Below are 20,028 nucleotides of genomic sequence, written 5' to 3' on the forward strand. Positions count from 1 at the left end.
GAGGTAATTTGGAAGCAGATCTCATCTGGAAAGCTGCTGGCAAGTAGAGACCTGCCCTCTCTGTAGCACCAGTGCTATGGCTGGGCCAGATTGGAGTTGGTGACCTTGCTCAGCCCAAACGAGTGCTAGAGAAAGCAAATGTGCACAGATCCAAACAACTCTACATAGGAGCAGAGTCAGTCAAGTTGCACTGAAGGAAGGTGCACAACTTAGGTCTAGTTTTTTCAGCAAGTGGAAGACAGGGTTGTTAGTCTTCCCTTTTTTTTTTTTTTAAAGAAGCAGGTTTTCTGTCAAGAGTTTTTAATATATTTATTTGAAAACAAGGTTTTGTGAAAGAGTACACTAAATAGCATATATCTGTTCTTCAGCCATAAAACACGGACTATCAGCTTTAGCTCAGCACAGATTGGGGCTGCATGCACTGAACAGCAGATCTTGATAGGAAGGTCTTCATGTCTGTCTTTCTGATATCAAGCATAGTGTCTTCTTTAGAGGACATGATCCTGGAAGAGGGGGAAGAGAGAAACCAGAAAAGCAAATGTATTTAACTAAAGCTTCTTGTGGTTGGCCCCACACGCTCACCCGAGCCTGCCTCTGACGCAACATTTACAGATTTTACCAAGGAGTTTGTTTTCCTGCCCATCCACCAATTCAAGTGCATAACCTTTGCTCTTTGGAGTGCTGGGACATGCCAGCCCATATTTGGAAATAAAGCAACTGGGTTTCTGCCTCTCAGTGAGAAACTTGCACATCAGCTCAGGCACTTTAACCAAGGAACCCGAGAACCACACCATTCATCGCCTGGAACAGATCTACAAGTATCCTTATGTCGGGCTCAGAGAGCCCCACAGAGCCCATGTGTCTTTAAATTCTGCTAAGATCTGGTGGGAAGACAAGACAACCCCAGAAAGCAGAGTAGTAGCACTCTTCCGATCAATCGTGCCTCACTGAGGTCAAGCAGATGACAGCTTTGTTACATAAACCACTTGTCCTTTGGGCCATTTTTCATGAGTTGATTACTCACAGCTCAGCTGTTGCCTGTGACCCCACGCACTGCTGTAACTCTGCCCAGCAAGGCTCTACTCAAGGGTAGCTAAGCCTGTGAGATTAAAGACCAGATCCAATACGACTGGGTCAAGCCTGATCTGGAAGAGTGGACTTTTTTTATTGCTCCCAAGCTCTTCAAACTGGGACAGAGCATGTTTCTGAATCTGGCACAGAAGCCATCAAAGAGCTAAAACAAGAGTGCTGAATGCTGGTAACTGCTTCAGTTGATCCAAAGAGGTTTTTCCCTTCATTTAGATTAATAAAGGTGACTTTGCATGCTACACTATACCTCAGGTCTTAATCATCAATGTACTCAAAGGGCTCTGGTGGTTCAGGTTCTTGCTCCTCTTCCTCAATCTTCGGACCATGAGCTGCCACAGGTTCAACCAGCTCCTCCATATCCTCACTGGTGTCCTTCAGAATGATGATGCCTCCAATGGAAAGCTGCAAGACAAGTGCAGTGAGCATTAGAGCAGCTTGCTTCTGCCTCGTGGTGGAGTGTTTGTGACCACAAGTGTTTATCCTGAGTCACGTGAAACACCTCAGCAGGAATGAGTTTCAGAGAGCAAAGCATCTGACGCTCACCTGGATCCCTGTCTGGTAAGGGGATGGAACACTCTACCCAGGCTACCTTTTGTATTTCCACTATCTAAGTCTAGTTTGATAGAAAATGACATCTGGATACACAGCTTTACCCCAATCCCAGTCTGCGGTTTTCCACATGAAAACTAATTGAACCATAATTGCTTTATAAGGCTCATATTTTCAGGGCCACAAAGCTTAGTGAAGCTTCTCTGTGTAGCCGCCTCCCAGGAGGCTATCTGAAACAGAGACTAATCTGATCACCAGCTTCCACCGACTGATGAATCCTATTAGCAGAACCTTGTAAAACCAAAGGGGAATTAATTACAAAGATCACAGCCAAACATCCTGGCAGACTGAAGCAAATCTGTGCGTCTCCAAGACTGAAACACAAGGTGTGAAGAGGCAGTGCTGTGTCATGCCTGGCCAGGATCAGGGATTTGGTCACAGCAGGATTCCAGGCTATAAACAGCATTTCAAAGAGGCCTTTTACTCTGGCATTCCCCCAAGCAGAGCAAAGGTCCAGAACAGCTCCATTTCAAGAGCCTTGTTGGTTACACACCCTAATCCCAGCAAGAAACTGCACTGTTTTGTTCTCTTCAAAGCCTCTTTATGGGGGTTTAAGGCAGGAAGCTGCACTCCTCTCATGAAAGACTCTGCTCTACATTTCATTCCATACATCTCATTTCATACATCTACATTCCAGTGCATGACATGATGCTTACTGGACCACATAGCGGATTTTCCCAATTCAAATACCATTTGAGTCACCTCTTCTTTTTAAAGGGTAGAAACTAAAAAGTCCTTCCACAGCTTTGCCAAAGGAGACACTTTAAAAGGGGACGATGCGCAGAAAATTCTAAATGTGCTGACGGAATTCAAGGAAGTCCATTTCTTAAAAACATGACTATTTTCCTAGAAAAAATATTACTACTTCTGAACAGCATTTTCCCATGCACAGTCCTGCAAAAGAGGGGAGTCAAGGGTATTATTTCTTGAACAAAAATGAAGACCAAAAGAATCTGACTCGGGAGATTTAGAGGTCAGGAGTAAGCTTACCAGCTTTGCAATATATTTGAGCATCTCAGAAAAGTTAGCATTAAGCCCATGGGGTAACTAAGATCCTTTTCATACTCCACCTGAAAATCACATGCTATCTTTTTTCTGTGTTAACAGGAGGTGAAGACACTTTTCTAAGGTCAGATGTAACTGAATAGGAAATCTGTTTAATGACAAAATCCCTCCATTTAGGTATAAATCCCACTGCAGGATAACAAAGCTCCAGCCCAAGCCCTACTGTATTTCAGTGCTTTGACAATAAGCCTGTACAACTTTTCACCCCTTTGTAAAGATCATGGCTTAGTCTATATGTCCCCAGCAATGTCATTAATACAAAAAGTACATCTGACTGGTTTCCATGTTGCAGCATTTGATGTATGTAGAAGAGAAAGAAAAATAAAGCAGCATTAGCATGGTGAAAAGGTGTGCAGCAGCTCTGGCTTTCCCTCAACTAGAACTGCATGTCATCATTTGGAGAAAGGGACACTAAAAAGTTAATATGACAACAGTGAAGTTGCAAGTCTGTAACACGTGACAGTGATGCACTAGGTGTGAGTGGCATTCTCATGTACATACAGAACTTCTGGGTCCTTACACACAAGCCCAACACTGAGAATGCTCTGTAGCACATACACGGGCTAGGAAGGTGACACTTACTGGTTTGAAAGGCTGGTATCGGCAGCTCTCTGTCATAGTGAGAACTTTGAGCTGAGCAGGCATGACTCTGGCTGGGTTGTCCAGAAGCTGGAAGTTGGGTTCAGGCTCTTTCTTCTTTTCTTTTTCATCCTTCTTTTCAGTCTCATCCTGTAGAGGGGGAAAAGAACATCAATATGATTTTAACAGCAATCTCTAACTCTTTCTCAGTTCAGGAGGGTAAGGTACAACCAGGCAGCAACTCAAGAGTCTGGTGAGAAACCACTCTTCTGCCAAGGAACAAGCCAACGTGTATCTACCACAGTATCTAGCACAGGCAATGCCAGTATAAATCTAAGCGCTCTCATCAAGGCAATGCCTCAGTCGACTGCAGGTGAAAGTAACTTCAATGAGAGGTGGTAGTGAACAATCTACCTCTCGCTCCCCTTTCTAATACTTTTCCTGTAAAATCACTCACCGCTTTTTGTTCACAGCTGAAGACTCTTTAATATTGTTAATGAGCACATGAAAATTGCCAAAAGCTGTCCTTGTATCTTCACAGCTATAAAGCTGTCACTGACATTTCATGCTACTGGTATTGACAGCCACTCAACCAAAATGACTTGACCTCAGTGACTCCCTAAGGAATTGCAGTTAAGCCCTCCTTTACCCAATGACTCAGCAGCTAGAGGCAAAAGCTCAGAAGGAAAAAACACAGCATCCTTTGCATACTTAAGAACATGAATCATGTTTTCCCTCTTGCTCAGGAACATCGGAGTTGCAAACAAAAAAGACTGCAGAAATGATGGAAACAACCAATAGGAAATGATCAGGAACACCACTAAATGCCTGGCATGTCCTGTAACAGCTGACAAGACTTTCTCTGGCATGGTGACTGCTTGTCACTGCGCAGATCTCTTGGAAGCTGTGGATTACTAGTCATACAACAGGCATAACAGAAAAACAGGAAAGCAATTGTACCTCTAAAACATTAAAAAAAACAGCAAAACACTCAAACACAGCAGGTGGCAGCAAGATCCCTTTTTGCTATCCTCATTTTTATGCTCAATTCAGCCAGGAAAATTTTTCAGACATCTGGAGTCCACACACACAGAGACATGACACACTAATACCTTCTAATGTATCGCTTCCTCTCAACACCTGTACTTAACTGTAAATTGCAGTAATTTTACAAGAAACATGAATCCGTTCAGCACATTTTGCTTAGTATATAGTGCTGTAAGAATAATTCAAAGAAAAGGCAATGTTTGGTGATAAGAAAACTCTCATAAAGGAAGCAAAAGACAAAAAATAGAGATCCTACCTATGCATGGGATTCATTCTCTGGGCTAACTGGATGAAGTTCAGTGCCTACAACACAACCTTCCTAAATCTAAAGTGTGGCCATTTCACACATACACCTTTGATCTTATGCCACACTCCCTTCACATACCACTTGTGTGCCTCTTTTTACAATTAAAGGGGCCAAAAATTCTCTGACCATGCTGCTTTTCTCACAAAGATGTTAAAGTAGATTCAGAAAGGTTTCTACTGGGCTTGTCAGCTTTAGTAAAGCTTTTGACACAGTTTCCCCACAGTGTTCTCCTGGATAAACTAGCTGCTCATGGCTTGGATTGCTGTAGCGTCTTGTGGTGGGTTGACCGTGGCTGGATGCCAGGTGCTGACCAAGCCACTCTATCACACTCCCCTCCTCAGCAGAACAGGGAGGGAAGATAGTAAGATGGAAAAAACCTTGCGGGTCAAGATAAAGGCAGTTTAATAAAGCAATAGCAAAGGTCACACATGTGGAAGCAAAGGAAAACAAAAGATGTTATTCTCTACTTCCCATCAGCAGGCAATGTTCAGCCACTTCCCAGGAAGCAGGCCTTCAGTAAATATAGCGGTTGCTCCCAAAGACAAATGTCATAAATAATGAACACTCCCGCTTCCTCCCCTTTTCTCTCAGCTTTTATTTCTGAGCAGACATCATGCGATATGTAATATCCCTTTGGTCAGTTTGGGTCAGCTGTCCTGGCTGTGTCCCCTCCCAAGATCTTGCCCACCCCCCCAGCCTACTGGTGTGTGTGGGGATTGCTGGAGAGACAGCCCTGGTGCTGTGCGAGTACTGCTCAGCAGGCGCCCACACGCTGGTGTGTTATCAACCTTTCTAACTACTAATACAAAGCGCAGCACTACGGGGACTGCTATGGGGCTCAGCCAGACCCAGCACAGGTTTGCTGCATAAAAACCTGGCTGGATGGCCAAGCCCAAAGAGTGGTGGTGAATGGCCTTAAATCCAGTCAGCCGCCGGTCACAAGAGCTCAGTACTGGGGCCCGTTCTGTTTAATATCTTTACTGATGATCTGAAAGGTCTTTTCCAACCTAAACAATTCTATAATGCATTTTCAGCTTACAGTTGTTCTTGGCATATTCGCATCTGTTAGCAGAGCACAAAAAGGTTCCTTTGTCAGGGCACAGCAAGAATCTTAGCTGCCGTATGTTTTCCAAATTACAGCAACCACCAAGAATTCATTGTCCAGCCATTTCTCCATCCCTCAGCTTGCTCCAGGATGACAAATGAGGATGACAAACTCCAGTGTCAGGTCTATGAGCTGAAAGAATCTTAAGAGGACCAAAACAATCACCATAACTACTCAGCAGCATATGGATCCTATGCTCAAAGCTCAGCTGGTTCTGCACTGGGTGTGGATAATGTTTGGCATTTTGACAGATGGGCAAAGCACATAAGAGACTGCTGTCGAAAGGTGAACATTTCAGAACAGGGCGTTAAACATGTGCAAACCCAGAAAGTTTAAAAACTCTTCAGTGCTCTCAAGTGATTCAGACACTACCAAGCAACTGCTACAACATTGAGTCCTTTTTAAAAGGTCAGAGGTACCAAAGACATGAAATTGCTAAGAGAATTTTCCACATTAAAAATAAAAGTACAGGGCTAAGAGATAACATTCCCTTGGCCTAGAAACAGCAGGCAATAAAATAATGAACAAAAGGTTCACACGGTTGAACACCTCAATTTCTCAAAACAAGCTTCTGCCTTTAAGTCAGTCAGCTACTTAACAATATTGAGGAAGATCTTTCTCAGAAATAAAGGACTCACAAATAATAATACCGCCTCTGGCTTTTAACAGTGCATACACACAGAGTAATGATGCTAACCAGTGCATGCAGTACACAGAAACGTGTGTCAGTGCTTTGCTCAGTACTAACAGGTGGCAGGTGGGACAGCTGTAAGTGGGTGCCAGCTGCCATGACACACCTTCAGCATTTGTAAGGGGGAGGGAAGACAACATTTAAGTTTCACTGTTTGCACCCACCACTTCCATCTTCTCCTCTTCCTTTTTCTCTTTCTCCTTCTCCTTTTCCTTCTTCTTGGCTTTTGCAGTGATGGACAGTACAGCAGTAGAAACCTGGATATGTCAACAGAGGAGGCATTCAGCACTATGCAGTGCTTCAGCTCCCCAGACAGAGGAACAAAGGGAAAACAGTATTAGATCAGTTCTCAGGGAAGGTGTCAATAAGGTCAATTCCATTTCCTACCCACTGCTCTGTTTAAGCAACAGATACACCACCGTCAAAGCAAATAAATGGCACAGATGGGAAAAAATGCCATGAATGCAGACTGGGTCGAGCCACATATACAGGAGAACAAACGTCCTAATTTAGAGATTAATCATTACTGTCTGGGTGTCTATATGATAAGTTTATTTATTTAACAGAGCAAAAAAGAGAATTCTTGTTACAGGAAAACCTGTTGCCTGAGTCTCCAAAGTAAAAAAACAGGAATACAGGTACTCTTTAGAATGACCTAAGGGTGTTCCACTGTCCTAATCAGACAGTTGTGTTTCTCCTTGCTCTAAAGAAATGGATACAGAAAATGCCCTATGGAGGAGCCCTCATGAGGCTTTGGCACTCCTGAGCCAGAAAGCATCCAGAAGCAACACCCGAACACAAAAATTCAGCACATCACCCTTACAGCGAGCACATCTCTCTATCCACAGTAACTGTCTCTAAGGCAGTAACTTTTTGAGAGGGATAGGAAAGAATTGCATTTGTCACGTTGCTGGTGAGGCTTTCTAGGCTAAATGCAGGCTCTTGGCACATTTTAATTTTGGCCAGAGAAGTCTAAAAGAGAAAGGATTTGTCCAATTCCCATCCTATTTCAAAGGTCACAAAGCAGCTATAAGCAGTGAGCTTTGACTTTCGTCAGAGTTCATTTCTGGGTTCCTTGGTGACTCGGAAATCTGTCCTGCCCAGCATTCAATTCTGGTGATGTTTTACAGTTTTCACACAATGTCATTCATCAGTGTGCCCGAGGTCTCCACTGCTGCAATTGTTCCCTAAGGGCTGATCTGCCTGCTGCTGTGGTCTGCTCAACAGCTTTCACCATCCTGCGCTAGGAGACAAATTACTTCCACTATTGTCCCACCTGTCATCCAGCAGGTCTCACTTCTTCCTTCTCAATACCTAGATATACTTAGTTCCACATTTACCTTTTTGCACTCCATGGGCCTGACAGCTATTATTTTAGCACATGGGCCCGCTGCCCTGAGACCAGGTACACTTCTGTCCTTCCATATGAGACTATTTGAGAAGCGTCCCACCTAATATTCTCAACGTTTGTACTGCAGTAGCACTTTCAGCCCAAGTCATGGACAAGGATTCTGCTGTGCTAGGTGCTGCACAAAGATGACACATACAAATCAGTAGTGCATGGAAAGCATTTTTTTTTAAGATCAATGCTCCTGCTTGACAGCTAAAGACAAGAGAGGTTCCAGCAGCTCAGTAGCACAGCACTTGTATGCCATGATCAGCAACAGTCCCAGGCTCAGCAGGAAAAAATAGCTAGAACTCTCTTTCAGAGACAACAGCACCTGCCATTTTTTCTTTTTCTCTTTAGATCCCCTGTTAGTGCCATCAAAATCAATGTTTATACTAGGAGGGAGAAGGGGTTAGTCTTTAAAACACAGAAACCTAGCCCAAATACCTTTTCTTTCTCCTTTTCCTTTGGTACCTCAAGAGGTGGGGGGTAGGCAAATGTGGACGGCTTACAGTTGGACTTGTACTGGACTTTTGGCATCTAAGACAAATAGTTAAAAGAATTGTTACAGACGAGAAAAGCAGGGGGGGAAAAAAACCCACAGCAGAATAATTACTTTAGCTTCATTTTCCTTCAAGCAGAGACAATCACAGATCCTCTAAAGAATACAAGCTTCCCCTTCTCCCCCTCCGGAAGCTGAGAAACTGTTATCAGTGGCAACAGTTCAACTAGAACAATGTTATTTAATTATTCTATAATTTGACTCTGGCAAGCTCTCCTAGCTTTCTCCATACACTCTACGCTATCCACACTATGCTTTATTCTCATCGTTGCAAAGCTGCTGTGGTTTTGATGTTGCTGTGCCTGCTTGTATTAACACAAAATTGGTTTAAGATCCAAGTGAAGATCTGCTCTGTCAACGCACGCTAGGGCAAACCAAGCACTGCCTGACATTCACCTCTTGCAAAAGGACAGTACATTTTGGGGGTGCATTTCCCATGTCACATAGCCTTTTACTCTCAGCTACATAAGCAAGGGCAGAAAGTATCTTCTGACAGCCAATTCAAATTATTAAACTGAATTAATTTCTGCAGTACCTCCACTCTCTTCCTTTACGACACACGATGGAGCATCGGTAGAACAGGGACTGCTCTGAGGAAGCAAGGTGGGTGTGGTGCAGCCCATAAGACACGACCAGCCTGCAGCTGGCTTCAGTATGCAAGCCAAGTTATAGAACATAACCTGACCTACAGCTGTTTGGGCTCCCTGGAAACTAAGGGATGGGGAAGGAGAGTCAAAATGGCAGTAGAGCCAGGCAGCCAAAAAGCCGAGCTTATGACCACTGGGGAGGTGCAGAGACAAGCAGCAATGCAACCCCTGTGAAGTATTCAGGACAGAGAGGAAGGGGCGGGAAGGCATTTTCATGCAAACTCCCTTCAAACACAGTGATAATTTTGAGCTCTGCGTAGATTGACTTGATGCTCAGCCTGAGACATGAAGAAAAGCGACGTAGAGCCCTAAGGTTTTGGTCTAGGGGCTGCAATCCAGCAAGCTGGCTCAGCCCCACAGAGGACGCTACCAGCCCAGCCCTGTGCATGCTCTGTGCACCAAAGAACAAGCCTGCAGCAATGACAGGAGGAGGATGCACACCCCTGCTCTGCCACATTCAGAAGCTTTTTGTGGAAGTTACTAGCTAAGCTCTTCAACACAGGAGACCCAGCATGGTACACAGCTTACAGGGGCCATACCACAGCTGATCAGTTTGAAGAACAGATGCATAAGAAAAGTACAGTACCCACGACTGCTCAGTTTAATGTTTATTCCCCAAGGAATCCAAACAAATCCTGTTTTCCCACTGCTAGCTTTCCTAGGGCAGAATACCACATAATTTATTTCGGAGGGTAGAGGAGGGCAATGAAGCTTCCTATTTTTTTTTTTTTAAAAAAACCAGCCTTGATCTTCTGGAGTGACAGTAGAGTGGTCTCTACCCACATATTCTGACTAGAGTTCCTTTCTTTGAAGTAAATGTGTCAAAGCCTGTTCTCTGCATTTTTCCTGTTCTTATTCCCACCACCAGCTCTGCAATTTAAGGCTGCTTTTCAGACTTCTTCCAGTTAGCACCTCTTCTAGCAAGACAAGCTGGAAACATGCAAGAAAACCAACAAATCCATGCACATCCCTCCCACACCACTCCAGTCTTCCAAGTAGCTATCAGCACCTCTTCTCCTCTCTGCTCGTTACGTACCTTAAGATCCTTGTTAAGGCCAATGACACATGTTGGGGTGAAAGCCAGTGACAAGAAGTGTGACAGGGGGAACCAGAACCAGAACTGGGTGAAGACCAGAACCCCCACCACAGAAGGCATGTGAGTATGTCCTGTCCTCGACTGCAGTGAAATAGTTACGTTATGGCCTCCTGTAAGGAATCACAAATGAAGTAAGTTAATCAATGCATTCCTCGGTACTCCACAAGGACAGCTAAGCAACACATCCCTGAAACAGCTGCTGTGAAGGGGGCTACACAGCACAAGCCAGGCCACAATGCTGACAGATTTCTGCTCTGGAACATCCCTCCCTCCTTTACTGTGACCTCAGCTTACACAGTGGAGCAGACAGGCAGCATTAACCAAGCTATCTGCTAGATATTACCCAAACACAACCAATGAATACAGGTTAAACAAAAGTACAGTGCAGAAGGCAGGGAGAGGGGGAGAAAAAGGTAAACTTTTGCCATAAGATGTTTTAAGACACAGCATATATATGATCCACAAGACAAGACTCACAAGGAAAACAGCACATAAAGCAGTGTATACAGAAACTTTTCTTTCTGTGGCTGCCTCTCTGAACTGTCAGTTATTCAGAAGAAATATGCCTAGGTTTTTATCCTACACCATCTCAGTAGAAAAAAAAATAGTAAACAGCAGCAACTTCAGAAGTTGCTTCTAGACGTTATCAATCTAAGCAGCAAAAAGACAAGCTCCTGCAGTCTTTGCAGCAAAATTCCATCTCTGCCAGACAACCAAGTCTTAGCCTTGCACTTGAAAAGCAAAGACCAAACAACTCTGTACTTGATGTAGTGCAGAAACATCCAGCTAGAAACCAAATTGAAAGACTGGGCTTGCAGACAGAGCGAGAAAGTGTTAATCTGATCTGCACTCTTCTGATGAACACAGTGAACTGAGTTGAAGAGGGCACCAGGCAAGTCCATTACCGCTGACAAGACCAGGTGCAGGAAGGTTAGCTTTGTTAAAATACAAACACCCACTCACCGCAAACTTGGGGCACTTTGTAGCTGAAAATCCCAACTGGAGTAGCATTTCCCTGCCTCACACAAACAGCCAGCTCCATAGGGCGAGCAACAACGGAGCTGCCCAAGTTTTACAGACAAACAAAATTAATTTCTGCTGCCAGAATTAATGAACTAAGCAGTAATCTCTAGGTGTCTGTCAGTGTTGGTCCCAGGAGAAGCAGTGGAAGATTGAGTATTTTGATGCCCTCCTATAGAATACTCTGCATAGTACGCAGAGTATCCTACAGGAAGGCATCAAAATCCTTGCTTTCCTGCCACGGTCTGCTGTTTGACTAGACAATTCCTTCCTGCCACCTCTTCAAAGAAAGGCCATGATACAGCGTCATCTTTTACTACTGCTAGGTCTGTTCTGCTTCTCCTTATTTTCTCGAATGCCAATCTCTTGCCCTTATACTTGGATTTGCCACAGCATTAAGGAGGGACTGCCTGAGGTCTCGTGCTATCCCTAAACATGTCTAACTGCACACCTGAATTTCTGGTCTTCTCCTTCATTTTCACTTTGAAGTTTTCTTCACTGCATAAGGGCAGGGCAGTAATCTGCAGATATTCTGGATCAGGCAGCCCGGTGAATGTTGCACAAGCAACTTAACTAGACTTTATCAAACTTATGGACTATGATTTTCAGAATTTATTTTACCCTTTAGAATTGTATTATCCAATCTCTGGAATTTCCTGGATGAGTAACAAGATTTCATATTCAAAAGATGCTGTCATGCTACATCTTTCTGCTGGTTTTCACCCACACACAGCCCACCCTCACTCCCAGGGTTTTGCAGGAAGCAGGAAAGGTAGGAAGATGTATTGCACAGCTGTGATTTATCTTTATGATTAAGCAGCAGCTCTGACAGTCTGGAAGGGAACACATTCCAGATCTTTGGCTGAACGGATGAAAGCTGTGACATGATGCCTGGGAAAACCCCCCCCCCAAAACCCAACAGCACACAACAAAAAATTTTCAGGGCTCCTTGGGTAGTACTGTAAGGTCCATCTCCCAGAATTCACACTGTCACTGTAGCAAAGGTGGCTGGAATTAAAGTGACTGTTCTAAAGGCTATAAGGATTTGCTGGCTCAAGTTTAATATCAATTAACAAGGCTGGGGAGGGGGGGGGCAGGGAGTGCAGCAAGCAGATACTGATGATTTATATACTTTGATGAACTCACCCTTTACGTAGTTACATAGTTATGGTGGCACTTGGTAATACTCTGGCAGTGTGAGCCCAGGACAACACACCAGTACAACAGTCATTACAAAAAGATGTTTTGCGGACTTCGGAAATCAGTTTCCAACCCTGGCCTAGGCAGCACCTCATTTTCTAACAGTATCACAGTGTTCCTTTCTCTATCAGCAAAGACTTATAAACCACTTCATCTATGTGGTGAATGAAGACTACCTGAACTGTTAGCAGCAGCACAGAAAAGTAAAAAATCTCACAGGACGAGCCATCAAAACCCTGGCAAAGTAGATTTCAGCATGTGCCAGCTACCTGATTCACATGGACAATGAAACACAAGGTAGCTCTTACCTAATGGACAAAAACATTAGCACAGGATAATGACTTTTTTCTTAACTACCAGAGAGTTAGACCCAACTTTACATGAAGAGCTCCTGAACAGGGACAGGCAGGAGAAAGGTGGGAAACAGTAGCACCAAATTCAACGTGTGGAAGAACAGACCTTAGGCAAAATTTACTTTTTGCAATAAAGTCTTTAATATCCAAAATATAACACATCATGCGAGATGCGTATTTGGAGACAGCAATGAAGAGATAGGCAATTCTTTCCTCTGCAATTTGGATGACACTTTCTTTTTCATCACTCATCAAAAATGTCTCCAAACTGTGGAGAATCCAGTACATTCACCATCAGGCTGTCAACAGCTTCTATGTCTTCAGTCTGAATTGCCCAGTGCTACACTGTCCCATTGCACAGTGCCCACTGCTCATACCACCCAAACCTTTCCAAAAAAGGATTTTCCAGATACTACACAGATATCTGTGTAGTGACTACTGCTCCTTCTTTTTCCTCACTGATTGAGAAATGTGGCATTAAGAACCAGGGAAGATAGAGTCCAGAAGGCAAAACAGTCTTCAAGCAGGTAAAATCCTGACATCTAATTAGATCAGTATATCCCTTTTGTAGCTCACATTTGTGAATACATGCTCCAGAAAATAAAGCACATTGATTTTGAAAAGAACAGAAAGGGAGTCATCGCCTGGAACAAGAAAGCATGTTTGTACATGAAGGGGAGCGTTATAAAAGTTCAGAGGGATTGAAGGAAAAACAAAATCCCTAAGTTAAATTTAAGTGTCTACATTTGTCTTATTTTATTAAAGAAGTAAAAATGTAGCTGCTGGGGCCTAACAATCAGACAGTGACCAAATTCATCATTCCCAATTCAGTGCTCCCAAGGTATCCTGCTCCTTCCAGGAAAGGAAGTCTGACTGCCTCATTGTCAGAGCAAAAAACCTACCTCCACTGCACCATTTCCCAGTTGCGCACTGGAAATCTTGTGCTTTTAATCAAAGTCTGTCACTGAAAAATAATTATGCTCTTCTCCTTCCCCCACCAAAAAAAAAAGAACAAACCAACAAAACCTCCATATTCAATTGCCCCAGCTGTGGCAGATGACACAAAGAACCTTTTTTTTCCTGATGGTGATAATTAAATTCTATAGCTCATTGTTTCAGATAAGCACTTGTATGGGACAGATAAAAAGAATTTATTCTTTTAAGAGGCTCCAATGAAAACGGCAATAGGTTAAGAAAGGGTAGTTCACAGCCCTCCCTCAGCTGCCTGGCAAGAAATAAAGAGGTTAAAGTTGGCACAAATTCATATGTAGTTTATTAAAATTGGATGCTTCTAGTTTCCAAGTGATTATATAATACATGAGTGACACAGGAAGCAAATAAGGTTTTAGCTGCATTTTTATGATTTAATCTTAAAGCTTGGAATCTGAAGCAGGTCTGTACTGCTGAGAGAAAAATATCTGAGCCAGCTGGGCTCTGGCTTCCCAGCAACACAGTATGAGTATGGGAATGACCAAAATTATTCCAACAGTTTTATGCCAAGAATATTGCTCAGCATGAGTTCCAGGAGGAGTATCTGGGAGGCGATAAAAATAAAGAAGATGGTTCCAGTTGCTTTCTTCTAGTAGCCCTAGTCATAGAGTGCAGAGCAGCCTGACTGCCATGTGCCCACCAGGAAGAGAGCTTTTTAAGCATGTTTCCATGCAGATAGGTGCAGGCAGCCCTAACTTTTTCTCCCCCCACCACATGGCTTGGAGATGTAGTAATTTCAGACAGACACTGTGTAAGCACAGCACATGGTGCTGTGCTGAAGCCATGCCACAGAGACAAATACATGAGACTCCTTTGCTTACGTGACTTCAGGACTAACCTCGATCTCAGAGTACAGGGAAAAAACAGCTTGTTTCTTCTGATCACACAGAATAAGGTGGTGTATGGCAAGAAAAGGCCATGGCACGAGAGACCAGATGGGAGAAACTGTGTTTGGAAACTTGGAAAGGGGGTGCTATCGACAGACACAGCACTGTACAAGTCTTAACTCCAGCAGAAGGAAAAATTTGAAACAAAACATTGTCTGTCCTCTTTGCTTACAGGATCCTTCCTTAATTCACCCTGCAATTCAGCCCTTGTGACATTCTAATGTCTTTAGAGAATCCTATCCCTGGCTCAACATTTAGACATTAACACTCATGAAACGGCATTTCCTCTGCTAGAAAAACGGTAGTGGTCTGCGAAACTAACTGGGTCTTCTGAAGTAACATAGATGCAGTTAATGATGTTTCCCACTGTGCAACATCTCTCAGTAATCAGGAAAAAGTCAAAACCTTGTTATTAAAAACATATTCAATACATATTTTTTAAGAACTGGTTATGTCAAGTTTTAACAGAAAATGCAAAATATGAGAACTGGATACCACAAGATTTCCAAGTTTCTGGAGCAGATACTTACTTAGAAAAATAAAGCAGCAATGTATCATGCTATAAATCAACGTTCAGGGTGACAATCAGAGCAAAAAGATCGTATTTGTCCAGATTTCTGGACACAAATTCTGCTCCAATGACTGGGTTGAGTCTCTAACAGAAGCACAATGATATAAGCTGACTGCAAAAAAGGGTTTATTTCTTTAATTAGCTAAAACAACTTGAAATTTGAGATTTCTTGCTACTATTATGTGACAGGCATAAAGCCAGCAAACTTCATTTGGGTAATGAGGTGCTATTACAGCTATTGTAGCTAAGAAAAGTTTAGAAAATTGTTTAAATATTTGGGAATTACCTGCATCCAAAATGCCTTGTGCCAGGATTGCTCCAAACTTTGCCATAACATCATCATGCTTATCATTGATCACTTTGGAATACAGCTGTCTGAACTGGCTGACCTGGATAAAAATAATAAAAAAAAAAAAAGAGAGAGAGAAAGATTGTAACACTGACTGCATTAAGTCAAATATTCTGTCATTAATGGTAGCATCCTGGATTTCTGCACCCTAGGGCATTTGTCTTTTCAACAGGTTCAGTCACTTGTGTTACAGGTCATCCCACTACTAATTCATCACAGATGTTTTCCCCACTTGAAGATACCCATATACTGATTTCAGAATAGTCAGGATGGACATGCATTTCCAAACCACATTTTGCAGGCCTTACAGGAAAAGCCTAAGAATCTCTGGAACGTCACTGGACTAAGAGATCAACTGATGATTTTGTAGCAAGCCATGTCCTTAGGTGCATGACACTGCACTTCATGAAATTTCCTCTAATTCCTACTGCTGAAAAACTCAAACCTATTACGATTTTCCTGTGCAATATTTCTGCTGTGTTGGTAACGCCCCTATGGTGTGTCATCAGCAAGTTTTGCTACTGCACTCCTACCTTTTAAGTAAAAATCATTAATGAAAATATTTAACTAACAGTTTATGCCATGGTACGCTCATCACACTATCTTAAGTGAACATCAGTAAACTGCTAAACCTTTGCCTTATATTATCATCACTGCTTTGAAGAACAGCTTCATCTTTCACTGGTTCACCAAGTGTTGAACAGACAGAACAGTATCACTTCCAGCAATATCTAAGGCTTTCTGAAAAATTAGTAACCTATGTCTTTTAATACATACAGTGAAGCAACAATACAGCTCAATTTTTATAGCTGAAAAAGCAGACAAGGAAATACCAATCTGCCACCCATTCAAAACCTGGGAAGCTGCATCCTATCCATGGCATGTCTGGGAAAGTCTTTTATACCTCTTCTGTAAATTAATTTTAATCCAGATATGCACATGACATGTTTTCATTTTTTCTGTCTTCATACTAAGCCTTGACTTGACATGCTAAAGGAAAGGAGGTCTTTTCAAAAAGACTCTTTCCAAGATGTCTTGAACAAGCTTGTTCCCACTACTGGTCCACTTTGTTGCTGGTATTCCAAATCCTCTTCTTGCATCTGCAGCCACAGATGAGAGGACAAACTTCTCACCCAAGGCAGTAGGGCCAGACACAGCCACCAGGGACACAGAGCAGTTCCTAGTATCACAAATGCAGTTGAAGTTTCCAAGCATAAAACCGTAACACCAGATACCTCCCTAGCCATTTTTCCCATCCAAAGAGCATGTGCCTTTCCAGGAACACCAGTAACATCTGCTCAGCAACAAGCATCTGAGGAAAGGTCCTACCTTTCAGCTGTGATGCACTTTTAGGGTTTGCTATAGGCAAAGAGGCCAAGCTTCAGCATCACCACTAGGAATGTATTCTTGCACAGCCTCTGATGCTCCCAGCACATAACTGTACCAGTGAAGGAGACTTAAATACTGACAACACTGAGGAGATCCTTCTGGCTGGTAACAGATCCAGCCAGTATCCTACCTGTGCAGAACACCACAAGCTCCAAAGCTGTGCTAAAGATGGGCAGCACCGAGCACCAGGAGCAGCCTTCAGGCATCACTCCTAGCATGTGATCTGTCTTGGAGTGCACTGGAGAATCTCAAAGCACTTACAGAAGGTTTCTGCACCCATGAAAAAAATCCAACCATTCATACAACTGAGTCAGTGACATGAGAATTGTGCTGAGAAAAACATTTTGTCAAACTGGGATTCAATGTTAAAAAAAGAAAAAAAAAAAAAAAAAAAGAAGATCAAAACAGAAAGAAGAGCTGACCGAGGGGATAAATCAAACTGCAGGTGTTTCTCAGCAAAGCACAAGATCAGATTCCCCGGTAAAAGCACATCAGAGCCATGAGGTAATCCTGCAACCGAGGTAATGCTAGTAATAAATTTCACCATGTTTCACATGTGAATTTTCAACCAGATACAGCAAGAAGCCGAGACCATACCTTTGGGAGATGATGTCCAACATCTGGAACGGAAAGACAACAGAGGTTGCCCCTTCAGCCCATGACCATTAAAGTCAAGGGTGGCAATGCTGCTTGGCAGCCCTACACACTTTGTGAACACTTTAGATTAAGACCACATGTTTTCTGAAAAATAGTTCCCAACACCACACCGCTTAAAACACAGGTGCCCTAATGGAACAGACACTCTCTGGTCGCTACCCTTCCTGCCTTTGCTCTTTCAGCCACTAACCCAGATGTGCTACTTGGCACCTCAACTCCTTCAGCACTGATGGCATCTAACTTCTTCAGCTTTAAACTAGTCTGTGACAGCAAAAGACACTAACATTCATAACAGTAAAGCATGTCCTGCTGAGCACAAGTGTATTAAAATCACTTTGTTTCACACAAATGGAGTCTCACACCCATGAAGCACCAGAGCAGCCAGCCACTTTTAAACAGGAGCAAAAAAGCCGAACAGAACAACACTTCTCCAGTACAACCGGAGGCATTTATTAAAACTGACAGGGGAAAACCAGCAGGTATTTCCATTTTTCAGTCTAAGTCAGTCCAGAAATTTGTGTGCTAATGTTAGTCCTCTATTCACCAATTTCCCTTTGCATTGAAAAGTTTTTAGTTACTAGCCTCTGTCCCCAAAAGGAGGTGAAAAACTTCCTTGCATTTATTCAAGTAGAAACAAAGAAGCCATATACGTTTTCAGGGCAGTCACACAGACAGATGTGTGGCAGAGAGATACTGCACACACAGTACAGGTTTATTCTGGATATACTGACTGAACTCTGCTCTTGCTTCATTCTGTTTATGCTTTTTCACGCTCTCCTGATTTTTGTTCATAAAAGCTTACACTGACCTTTACCTGTTTAATATAAATAATTTGTTTCATATGCCTGACCTCTTGTACACTGGAAAAATACCTTAGTTTGCATTTACAGCCTTGTGCAGTATCAAGGGCAATCACATGCAGCTAGGTGAACCAAAGTCTTCCGATATTATTTGGGACAAACACACAGAGACACAAAAGCAACAAGTAAAACTACTCCTCTGGCTGAACTGAGCAGTAGGATTCCAGTGCCTCTGGAGCACATCATTCCCGTGACTCTGGCTCAGCTTCTGGGTTTGGAATATTTATAAAAACAGATGTTACAAAGCTTGTTCAGTGGACTGTAATGGAGCAGCACCTCGGGACAGAGAGCAGAAACGCTTTGCTCAGGAAAGGCGAGGCAGGGCTAGCAAGGGGAGTCATCCACCTCCTCTGGTCACGGCATGCTGCCCCTGTAAGCACCCTTTCCTTAGTATGCCTTCCACAGCTCCTACTCACATGTACGTCAGTCCAGGCAACAAGCCCACCAGGAACCCACCGGCTGTGGCACCAGGAGACTGCAGGGCAGCTCGCTAACCAGGACACTGACAACTGCAAGGGACCAAAGGACAGAAACCTGGCTGCTAATCCTGAGCACCATCAATTGCCACCTCTCCAGGTGACACAGACAGGTTATAGCAGGGAATCAGCTGACAGCAGGCATTCAATGAAGCAGCACTGAACAGCTGCAATAAGAAATAGTCCTTATGTTGTCTGCTTATAAGAATACAAAGTATTAGTGCCATATCAAAAGTGCTCCGTTTTCAGATAAATTTTGCATACCTGTGCATCATGAGCCATGGATCACTGCCAAACCAGGAGATGTACTGAGCAAGTGTGCCCTTTCCAAAGGTTTACTTTAACATCAGTGGAGGCAAAATTGTTCTATGAAAGGGTAGGAGGCTAACCTGCCTGGACTCGGGGACCAGGCGAACCCAGATCCAAGGATCGCCTCGACACTGGAATGCACAGGAGGCCTGCACATTTATTCAGGCTGCTCCTATAAAGCAAACACTTCACAGGAATGGGATTTTTTGGCTGGATCAGGTCTCAGCTGAAAATCTTCCTTCCTGCTGGGGAAAGCCTGCTTTGGCAGCTCTAGCTGTAGTGGTTCAGGAAGGCTGCATCATTGCTCCATCTCTTTGGAGAAAGCAAGACCAGTACAGACAAAAAGCTCAGTTCTGCCTCTGCTGTTGGGGCACTTGCCTCCCACAGAATGGAGCAAGATGACAACAGATAATTTCATAAACTGTTGAAACAAAATCTGCCAGTTTGTCTAGTAGAGCCCTTTAATCTGCTACTATTTTTCCTTTAAACCACAGCAACAATCACATCCCAAACTGCTGAATAGGTTTATTTAACATGCTATGAAACCCACAGGCTCTGTATCTCCCTCGAAATCTTCAAGCACTTGAAAAATTTTATAGCATTTGGAAATGTTATCAAGAAATTTATTTGGGTGACTTCCAGGAGCAGCAGTGAAACATTAGTAAAGACAAAATGAGTCACTGCCTACAATACACACACCCACCATTCTGGTAATTAGTGCTGGCCAAAATGACATGCCACTGATTTCAAATGAAGCCAAATGTGCAACCCTGGAAACACTGA

At 43.2% G+C, this 20,028-nt stretch overlaps 1 protein-coding gene across 1 annotated transcript in view; it reads right to left on the reverse strand.

Moving 5' to 3' along the window:
* Positions 1–292: 292 nt before the first annotated feature.
* Positions 293–20,028, reverse strand: part of PSMD1 (proteasome 26S subunit, non-ATPase 1) — a 75,593-nt gene continuing 55,857 nt past the window's right edge. Inside the window, exons 19-25 of the mRNA XM_080409331.1 lie at positions 15,492–15,594; positions 10,125–10,294; positions 8,327–8,419; positions 6,657–6,749; positions 3,346–3,492; positions 1,337–1,491; positions 293–503 (exon numbers count right to left, since the gene is read on the reverse strand). Of these exons, the coding sequence (XP_080265457.1) occupies positions 1,345–1,491; positions 3,346–3,492; positions 6,657–6,749; positions 8,327–8,419; positions 10,125–10,294; positions 15,492–15,594 (753 nt within the window). The 3' untranslated portion in view covers positions 293–503; positions 1,337–1,344. The remainder of the gene's footprint in view (positions 504–1,336; positions 1,492–3,345; positions 3,493–6,656; positions 6,750–8,326; positions 8,420–10,124; positions 10,295–15,491; positions 15,595–20,028) is intronic.

This window comes from Falco punctatus, assembly GCF_963210335.1.
Source record: "Falco punctatus genome assembly, chromosome: 13".
In the NCBI taxonomy this organism is placed as follows: domain Eukaryota; kingdom Metazoa; phylum Chordata; class Aves; order Falconiformes; family Falconidae; genus Falco; species Falco punctatus.